Consider the following 10,655-nt stretch of genomic DNA (forward strand, 5'->3'; position numbering starts at 1 on the left):
ATTATATTATCCATTCCTGTGAGATAATTCCTGTTTAGTTAAATTTAATTTCGCATACTGAACATCCTTGAACTTTGCTAGTGACTGCTTTTTCAGTGACTTTAATCATATTTGTGAACATCAATTTAAAACAAGTCGGGAGGCATTCCTAGATAATTAACTAGACTACTACAAGCAAGTGAATTAGTAAATATTACTACTTGTATATCAATAACTAATATATCAATATATATTAACTCAAGACAGAAATCACTGGAAAACGAAAGAGTAATGCTCAATTAGTCTTAATTTATTAGTTAAAACAAACATCCTAAATTATAATAGGCCTACAGGCAATATACAGATTAATATAGTGGAAAGGCACACATTGAATTTTGAACTTAACATTGAACTGTGATGTATTTCTCAATGACTAATTTGTTTCTTGCAGTTCACCTCTTACTCCTCATAACTCATTGCTAAACATCTGGTCTATATTCAAATGCTATTATGCTTTCATCATTGAATGTCATTTATAATGCCATGGAGCTACTACATGCTTCTTTTTCCCATCTTGTGGTTTGGCAACATCATCAGAATATCCAACAGTTTCAGGGTGTTCAAGAGCTGTTCACCATTCAACCAGTTCTGTTCAAAACTCACTATACTTGTTTCATCTATGAGAAGCATTCAATTTCTACACTGACAGGATGCCTTATGCTTACTTCTATGCTGGCAGCTTTCGTGATGCTTGCTTGGTACAGTATACGAGATGCATCCAACTTGCAAAGCAACAAAATTAATATATAACACATATACCATGTGCTACGTAAACAAAAATAACGTTATAGATATCCAACTGGCAAGGTGACAGCCAGTGTTTTCAAGATGCTGCTTGCAATTTATAAACTGTATATCGATTACTGTTAAGGTAATATCTTGATCTGTGTGTCGTACAATACATATCTGTTCTTATAACAAAGGGAATATTAATAGGGTATTAAAAGTACTGTATCAACATAAGACAACTCAAAACACTGGGTATAAATTAAATAAGTTTAGATTTAGAAAAGATCTGAGTAAATACTGGTTCGGTAATAGGGTTGTTGATTTGTGGAATCGGTTACAGTGTAACATAATGGAAGTAGGATCCCTTGATTATTTAAAGCGTAGGTTAGACATATATATGAATGAGATTGGGTGGATATAAATAGGAGCTGCCTTGTATGGGCCAATAGGCCTTCTGCAGTTACCTTCATTTTTATGTTCTTATGTATTGCTAAAATAAATGACAAGATTTATCCTACACACCTTTGAGTGCCTTTTAAAATATGGTTACTATGCATTTACCCTAGAGATTTATCATCTGAATGCACAATAATATGCCTAATAATTTTGCCGTGTTCTGTAGATCTCCGCTTGCATTCGGCACGCTCAAAAGCTGTATCACCCGTATGTACCAGCCTATGCCTTTTCATGTGTTCAAGACGGCTGAATTTCTTCCCACACTCCGGGCACTCGTGAGGTTTATCACCAGTATGCATAACCCTGTGCCTTTTTATATGTGAAAGACTGCTGAATGCTTTTCCACACTCAGCACAGTCGTAAGGTTTAACGCCTGGGTGAACTCTTCTATGAGATTTCATATATCTAAGTTTAATGAATCTTTTTCCACACTCTGGACATTCATGAGGTTTATCCCCTGCTGAATGCACTAACATGTGTTTTATAATTCTACTACGTTCAGTAAATCTTCTCCCACACTCGGCACACTCAAGAGGTTTAACACTTGCATGAAACTTCCTATGAGTCTTCATATTACTAAGCTTATCGAATCTTTTCCCACACTCTGAACACTCAAAAAATTTATCACTCGAATGCATAAACATGTGACGTATTATACTATTACGATATATATAGCTTCTTCCACATTCAGCACACTCAAAAGGTTTAACATCAGAATGTAACATCCTGTGAGTGTTTAAATAATTAAGACAACTGAATGTTTTCCCACACTCCAGACACTTATAAGGTTTGTCTCCCGTATGCACCATCATATGACTTTTTAAATGTGCACGACGGCTGTAATTTTTACCACATTCTGGACACTCATGAGGTTTATCCCCTGTATGCATTAGCATATGACTAATATAACTGCTATGTTCTGTAAATTTCCTTCCACACTCGGCACATTCTAAAGGTTTATCATCTGTATGAATTCTCTTGTGTGTTTTCAAAGTTCCAAGAAGACTGAATCTTTTTCCACACACATGACACTCGTGTGGCTTTTCACCTGTATGGAACATCCTGTGTACTTTTAAATAATTGGAACGGCTGAATGTTTTCCCACACTCTGGACATTCATAAGGTTTATCATCTGTATGCACCACCATGTGCAATTTTAAAGATATAGGACGGCTGAACGTTTTCCCACACACTGAACATTCATGAGGTTTATTGCATGTATGAACAATCCTGTGCTGCTTCATAGCTCCAAGAAGACTGAATCTTTTTCCACACTCTGGACACTCATGAGGTCTATCGCTAGTGTGCACAACACTGTGTATTTTTAAATTATGAGGAAAACTAAATGTTTTCCCACACTCTGGACACTCGTGAGGTTTATCGCCCGTATGTATAATCCGGTGCCGTTTCAAATTACAAGGAAATTGAAATGTTTTCTCACATTCTGGGCACTGATGAGGTTTCATCTTTATAATTGGGTGATTTGTGTGACAGTTATCTCCTTCCATTAAATGCAATAGTTAGTTAGTTTTGTGATGAAAGAAAATTAAGCCAAAGTTGTTTTAAACTTTGCAGTTGGGATCTACAGAGGCCAGTTCTAGTAGAGTAGAAGCATGGACAATTGGTGGTGGTGGTGATCTACTGTTGCCTCCTGGTGGTGGAGTAGAAGCATCGACAATGGTGGTGGTGGTGTGCTACTGTTACCTCCTGGTGGTGGAGCAGAAGCACAGACAATGGTGGTGGTGATGTCTTCTTACCCTTAACCGGGTCTCAGCAGCTGTTGTATCTAAGACCACCTGCCAGATTATTGTTGTTGACTTTGTGTTGTGATGCGCTTTCTTTGGTCTTATCCCTATGAAAGGTCAAAATGAAAACAAAATTTCAACTTTTAAATTCAAATTTTTATAATATTTGTAGTCAAATGTCTACTCTTACCATATAAGAGACATATATTACTAGAAAATATAGTCCAATTTACTTTTAACCAGACTGTTTCTCAGACAATTGCACCAATAATTAAAAATATTTTGTTATTAAATTTACTTTTTTATTACATTTCTTAAGAAAGGTGCAACCATAATACCATGATCATTACAATTATTTGGCAATATATATATATATATATATATATATATATATATATATATATATATATATATATATATATATATATATATATATATATATATATATATATATATATATATATATATATTCATAGTGTTGTGAGGCATGAGGGAAAAACAAACGTCTAAACAGATTCTTAGTAAGACAAGCAAGCAGTGAGTCACAAGCAGGTCCTAGTGGTATGCCTGCAAAACACAGGAGAAAGAGTACACCAGAGAAGTCATCACTGCCTGATGTTATAATGGAAGAGGACTCCCCTTCCAAACACTAACACCTCTCCTCACCGTCTGCCATACACCAACAAGAGTCATCAATAAGGGTAAGATATAACTAGTACATACCATTCCACACACAGTACCACTCCTGTGCCATCTAAGTCCACTACGGGCTTTCAATAGCCCATGCTACTTGCCCTGCTCCTGTGCCAGGTAAGTTACGGGTTCACTGTAGCCCGTGCTACTTGGAACTTGTTCCGAGTAGCTGAATCTATAACAACAACATAGTACATACTGTAATACAAAATATTTGTAGTATTATGTATGAAATGTAGTTTGAAGTTAATATTTTTGGGTGTGTGGAATGGATTAATTCAATTTACATTATTTCTTATCTTACAACTTCCTCAAGCCAGTCCACGGGGACTTATTCAACAAATATTAAGGTATACTGAGGGAGATGACAAAGCATCTCACAGCGAATATTGCCCAAGCTTGCCACTATAGAAGTGCAGAGGGACACGGCATACTGGCGTTCCAAAAGAGAGATTGTTATAAGGGAGCTGATGGCGAGTGTGAAAGTTCAAGCGACGAGAAGGGGCTGGCAAGCAACAAAAGTAGGACGAAGCTGGAAACTGTTAACCCAGTTTGTTCACAACCAACACCAGATCTGCCATGACAGAACCATGCAATATGACGAACAAATTTACCTGCGATCATATGAATTTTCTTCCAGATCTGAGGGAGAGGGGTGTCAACTGCAATAATAATAATTAAATTCATTTTGTCAAGGGACAGGCAGCCAGCTTACACATACAGTATATGTTAGGCTTATGTCGAGGTCCCTCCCAGGGTAGAATTACTGACCTTCCCCAGGATGCAACCCCTCAAAGCTGGCTCACTCTTGGGTACCTATTTACAGCTAGGTGGACAGGAGCATTAGGTGATAGGAAACTTATCCAATCATTTCTGTCTCATCCAGTATTCAAATTATGAATTCTTGATTGCAAGTCGAGAATGAACCCGACTGTATTACCGGGATCCAAATAGGGCAGTAATGGTAGAGACATAAGATTTCCAACTCTCATATCTAGTGGCAAGGATCTTGAGGTTATCTTGAGATGATTTCGGGGCTTTAGTGTCCCCATGGCCCGGTCCTTGACCAGGCCTCCACCCCCAGGAAGCAGCCCGTGACAGCTGACTAATACCCAGGTACCTATTTTACTGCTAGGTAACAGGGGCATAGGGTGAAAGAAACTCTGCCCATTGTTTCTCGCTGGCGCCTGGGATCGAACCCAGGACCACAGGATCACAAGTCCAGTGTGCTGTCCACTCGGCCGACCGGCTCCCGATGGCCCAACAGGCCATCGCACTCACCTTCCAAAACAAAATACACTGTACCGTAAAAGAATCGGGTATCTATCTGCAGTGGTGCCTTTTCCAGCCCGCACGCTTACAACATACTGCTCGAGCACAATGGATTCCACCAGGGAACGCACTTCCGCATGATATGGGGTGCAGCAAAGAACAGAGCAGAGGGCAGTGTCTAACATGGTGTCACGAAAAAGGAAAGCTCGAGAAGAGAGCAAATAGGTCAGAAAGAGTAACATGGAGGGTAAAAATATTCCAGTCCACTTTACCCTATTGCCAATGAAGTCAAGAGAGAGGAAGATGGAAAGAAAGAGGCTTGTGAAAATGGGGTAATGGTCACTGTGATGGAGGTTATCAAGGACCTTTCATGTCAGGTCTATATAAAGAGAAGAGCACCAGAAAAAGATCAATGCAGGAAAGAGTGTAATTGTATGTCATCATGAGTTGTTGTGCTGGCATTCAGGAGACAGCGGAGAAAAGAGAACAAAAAGTTCTACAAAACTGACTTGAGGTATTTCTCAGGTCATTGCTCCAGAGCCCACTAAAAAGGTATCCACCTACACTGTGAAATAATATCTATAAAGGTGAGATGAAATAAACAACTATGGCCACTGCCTTTTTTTTTGTACGAAATGCCACAAAAGTGTAGTGCTCCCAAATTATAGGAATATCTGATCTCTAGTGTAATATTGGTGCACAATAACAGCCCCATTTACAGCTAGAAAAATTGCTAACCTGGAGAGCCTCCAAAGATCTTTTACTGCTAGAATCAACTCAATAAAATATCTAAGTTATTGGGACCGCTTACAAATTATAAGTCTATTCCCTGGAACCCAGGTGGGAAAAATACACAATAATTTATACTTAGAAAATACTAGGACTGTTTACAAATTTCCACACAGAAATAACACCCCATGAATGCAGAAGACATGGGAAGATGTGCAAAATAGCCCCATTGAAAACAGGAGGTGCAACAGGCACCTTACCTACCTTGAGGTGCTTCCGGGGCTTAGCGTCCCCGCGGCCCGGTCGTCGACCAGGCCTCCTGGTTGCTGGACTGATCAACCAGGCTGTTGGACACGGCTGCTCGCAGCATGACATATGAGTCACAACCTGGTTGATCAGGTATCCTTTGGAGGTGCTTATCCAGTTCTCTCTTGAACACTGTGAGGGGATTGCCAGTTATGCAATCCCCTTGCTGAGAGAACGTGATCAACATCAAAGGCCGAAGACTTTTCAACACTCTCCCTCTACACACATGGAGTAAAACTGGCCACCTCTCGCAGTGTTTAAAAGAGAACTTGATAAATGCCTTCAAAGAATACCTGATCAACCAAGCTGTGACTCTTATGTCAGGCTGCAAGCAGCCATGTTGAATAGCCCGATTAACCAGACCACCAACTGAGGCCTGGTCAGAGACCGGGCCACGGGAACGTTGATCTTCACACTCATCGACAGGTGATGAGAGGGGATGAGATAAGACCTGGATCTTCCCTGGAATCCCTTAAACAAAATACAGGGAACAAAGCCCAATCAAATCTGCCCATGCAAATCTGCAAAGCAGTATGTAAAGGATCTGGAAAAATGATGTCTGATGACCTCATGTTTAGGGAGCATAACCAAGCAAATATTGCATCAGCCAGAAAAATGATAGGATGGATTACAAGAATCTTCAAATCCAGGGATCCCATCACAATGGTTGTACTATTCAAATCACTTGTACTGTCCTGTCTCGAGTACTGCTCGATACTCACTTTCCCCTTCAGAGCGGGAAAGATTGCTGAAAAGGAGGGAATACAGAGAACACACATGGCATACATAGACACGATAAGGCACCTAAATTACAGGGATCGTCTCATAGCTCTCTAAATGTACTGCAATGTACTTCCTAGAAAGGAGACGAGAGATATATAAAATAATATACTCACAAAAATACTGGAGGGCCAGGTACTAAATGTACACAGTAAAACAACAAAAAATAACAAAGAATAACAATCTATGGGGGCCTGATAGCTGAGTAGACAGCGCTCTAGACTCGTAATCTTAGGGTCCAGGTTCGATCCCCGGTGATGGCAGAAACAAAATGGGCAGAGTTTCTTTCATCCTGATGCCCCTGCTACCCAGCAGTAACAGGTACCTGGGAGTTAGACAGTTGTTACAGACTACTTCCTGGGGGACATGAGGAATTAGTAGTTAGTTACAGTTGATTGACTGACAGTTGAGAGGCGGGCCGAAAGAGCAGAGCTCAATCCCCGCAAGCACAACTAGGTGATACATACTGGAATGAATGACATGGAAGAAAATGCAGAATAGAACCAATGAAGAGCAGAGGTGCCATAGGCACAATCAGAGAACACTGTATAAACATCAGAGGACCATGGTTACTCAATATACTCCAAGTGAGTACTGTATAATAAATATACCGGAGCAAATGTTAACATCTTCAAGAGAAAACTAGATAGTTTTCTTCAAGAAATGCTGGACCAACTGGGCTGTGGTGGTTATGTGGGCCTGTAAGCCGCTCCAAGCAATAGCCTGTTAGACCAAGCTCTCACAAGTTTCTCTCAAGTTTGGGAGCAAACTTGGACCTGGGCCGATCTTGGGGAGTAGAAGAACTCCCAGAACCCCCATCCAACAGGTATCCAGCAGGAGTGGGTTCTGGGAATAGTTCTACTTACCAAACCCAGCCCGAGGGACAACCTTGATGTGTGAGGACTTGATCCAATAGACCACTGCTCGGAAAGGCCCGCAGGCCCACACATCAATTACAACCCAGTTGTTCTGGCACTTCTTGTAGGAAATAGTCAATTTTTCTTGAAGAAGTCCACTTTTGTTCTGGCAATATTTCTTATACTTGCTGAGAGGATATTAAACAGCTGTAAACCTCTAAAATGTTCAGTGTTCTCTGTTTATGCCTATGGCATCTCAACTCCTTACTGGCCTTCTAGTATTTTCCAGGTACAGTACTGTGTATATTATGTGATAACCTCTCTTGTCTCCTTTTCAGAGAGTACATTTTGAGAGCTTTGGAATGGTTCCAATAATTTAGGTGCATTATCGTGCTCATGCAAGCCATATATGATCTCTGTATTTTCTCTATTTCAGCAATATCTCTTGCTCTGAAGAGGGTAATTGAGTATCGAGCAGTACTCAAGATGGGACAGCACAAAGTATTTGAATAGTATTAGCATTGTGATGATATACTTGGATCTGAATTTTCATAAACCATCCTATCATTTTTCTAGCTGATACTATATTTGCTTGGTTTTGCTTCCTAAACTTTAGGTTGTCAAACATCATTATTCCCATATCATTCACATGTTGCATTCCTACTATAGGTAGATCTGATTGTGTCTTGTATCCTGTATTTTATGGTCTTCATTTTTGTCCATATACTAGTACTGTACCTGGAATTTATCACTGTTAAACATCATTTTATTTTCCACTGCCCAGTCAAAAACTTTAATAATACAGTATCAGCTTGCAGGTCTTAATGCTTAGACACATTTACAATGATTAACTGGGAATAATAAACCAAGACCTCATAGAAATATGCTGGGAAGAACAGTTAAGACAATGCAAAACTAAACCAACATTTTGAGAAAACAGGCACAGTAGCACTAGAAATATGTGCAAGTCACATATCATTAAGCAAAAAAGATACAAACAAAAATGGTGTTCTCTCTATATGCAAAGAACTCAAATCCTAGAACACCTTAAATGCTCCACTCTGTCCAAGAATGACAAAGAAGGCTATGTTAACAAATATTAATAATCAAGCTAAAGTTACAAGAATCGTATAAAATCCAGGAGAGCCTTGAAAGCAAAAAGACCATCAGTGAAATAGAGAGGAATCTAAAATACTTTTTCTCCTATGCAAAATCTAGAACAAAACTAGATCAGGCATTGGCCCTTTGTAATTCTTTGTGCAAGAGTAACAGAACTTTCACAGATGACAACAAAGAAATGAGTGAAATACTGAGGCTACAGTACGATTCTGTTTTCAGAGAACCCCTGAACACTTAAGATCAATAATTCAAACAAATTCTTTATGAATGTAATACAGTACCAACATCAAACCATACACAATATCACAGAACATCTTTTGGAGATGGAGCCTAGATACTAGTGTTATCGCAGACACTTAAAACAACCACTTGCGCCAATTCACAAAGGAGGGAGTAAAGCAGATGCAAACAAAATATAGACCAATAGCCCTAACATCACACAACATAATAAATCATCAAATAAAGAATGCTAAGAAGTAACATCACAAAACGCATGGAATCGCATAGTCCTGAACATGGGCTTGGAACAGGGCACTCCTGCCTCTCACAGGGAAAGAGACGACCACTCTGACATGGCCTTAGATGCTATGAAAGACAAGAAAAAAGTTGATAAAATATATATTATAAATATATATATAGACAAATGACGCCCCGATCCAATAAGATCCAACTGGAAAAAAAATCCATCAACTCCCGAGTGGACGCCGGACGATAAATGCTCCAGACGCCAGCACCAAGACTCATACAGACGTCAAGTGTCAGCTGGCAGGAGCAGACGACGTCGCCAAGGTCACACAAGGTGTCCCCCTGCCACACTCCGTCTAAAACGGGACAGGCGAGACAGCTATGTAGCCGTCACGGACCATGGTTAAGTCACACAGGCGTGGCGTAAAGTGCTGACGATATTCCACGTTACTTGCCAAGTGCGGGCGCCACAATGAAGGTAGAGGCGCCGAGAGCCCGCCATACTGTCTCTTCGGATCACAACACTGAGGCGTCGTGCCGATAATGGCCTCCAGGCTCAGTCAATATAAACTTTTCACTAGTATCTCCTAGCCGTATATAACCTAGAAAAATATATATTTACGTTTTTTTTGCAACACAAGTTCTTTAAAAATTGGAGAAATGTATTTTGAATGTATTATATTTACCTGAGCGGCTTGTCAAAGGTCTCCCGCATTTATCCTGATGATTTGTATCCGCCAAATCATTTAACAATCAGGTACCCATTCACTGCTGGGTGAACAGAGGCTACAGTTAAGGATTGGTGCCCAGTCAATCCTCCTCGACCAAGATACGAACCCAGGCCAAATGGCTCGCGAACTTAGGGCGAGGGTTCAGCCTGTTCCCGCCAGCGTTCCCAACGTTAAGAAACTGTCGTACTCTTGTATATATCTAAAAAAAAAATACTGAAGTGCCTTATCCTAACCTACCAGAGCACAACCCGTCCTCTTAAAATAACGTTGCTTTTCGCCCGTATGCGCGCTATGGCCAAAGATGGACCTTATTTGAAATGAAATTGGCTCACGAAAGTGACGTACTGTTCCGTTTTCTGTTTTGAGTCCTCCGATTTACTCGGTTAGGTTAGAAGGAAACTTTCAATTAACGGTTTTCATGACGATTTGAAATCTTATGAGAACTTCCTGCCCTCCGAAACTCACATAAGACCCGTAACTTGCTGTTTTTGAGAAAACAAAAATCCTAAATTTATTTTCAAGTATTTTTCATTTCCAAATTACGTCCGTTTTCAGCCATACGAGCAAACGGCCAAATTCAGACGTAATTTGTAGGAGGACAGGTTGTGGTTGATGAGAGTTTGGAGCAATTATATTACTCCTTAATATAATTGCCAGCTTTACTAAGTTCAAGTTCAAGTATGTTTCAAGTTTATTGAGATAAGCAAGAAATACATCTCAAAGGGATAGAGTAG

General features: G+C 40.0%; 1 protein-coding gene across 2 annotated transcripts; it reads right to left on the reverse strand.

Moving 5' to 3' along the window:
* Window positions 1-273: 273 nt before the first annotated feature.
* Window positions 274-9,757, reverse strand: LOC138373279 (zinc finger protein 665-like). Of its 2 annotated transcripts, none has more exons than XM_069339344.1 (2): window positions 9,646-9,757; window positions 274-3,076 (listed from the first exon to the last, which is right to left on the reverse strand). In XM_069339344.1, exon 2 carries the CDS (start codon window positions 2,730-2,732, stop codon window positions 1,326-1,328), a length of 1,407 nt encoding a protein of 468 aa, XP_069195445.1. In that variant the 5' UTR covers window positions 2,733-3,076; window positions 9,646-9,757; the 3' UTR covers window positions 274-1,325. The 2 variants fall into 2 exon arrangements, with proteins under 2 accessions (XP_069195445.1, XP_069195447.1); XM_069339346.1 differs by lacking the exon at window positions 9,646-9,757 and adding an exon at window positions 3,693-5,912.
* Between the last annotated feature and the right edge of the window lie 898 nt (window positions 9,758-10,655).

Source organism: Procambarus clarkii, chromosome 5 (genome assembly GCF_040958095.1).
Source record: "Procambarus clarkii isolate CNS0578487 chromosome 5, FALCON_Pclarkii_2.0, whole genome shotgun sequence".
Taxonomy (NCBI): domain Eukaryota; kingdom Metazoa; phylum Arthropoda; class Malacostraca; order Decapoda; family Cambaridae; genus Procambarus; species Procambarus clarkii.

Coding starts and splice junctions, on each gene's coding strand:
- LOC138373279 (XM_069339344.1), bottom strand. CDS start 2,732: ATGGAAGGAGATAACTGTCACACAAATCACCCAATTATAAAGATGAAA.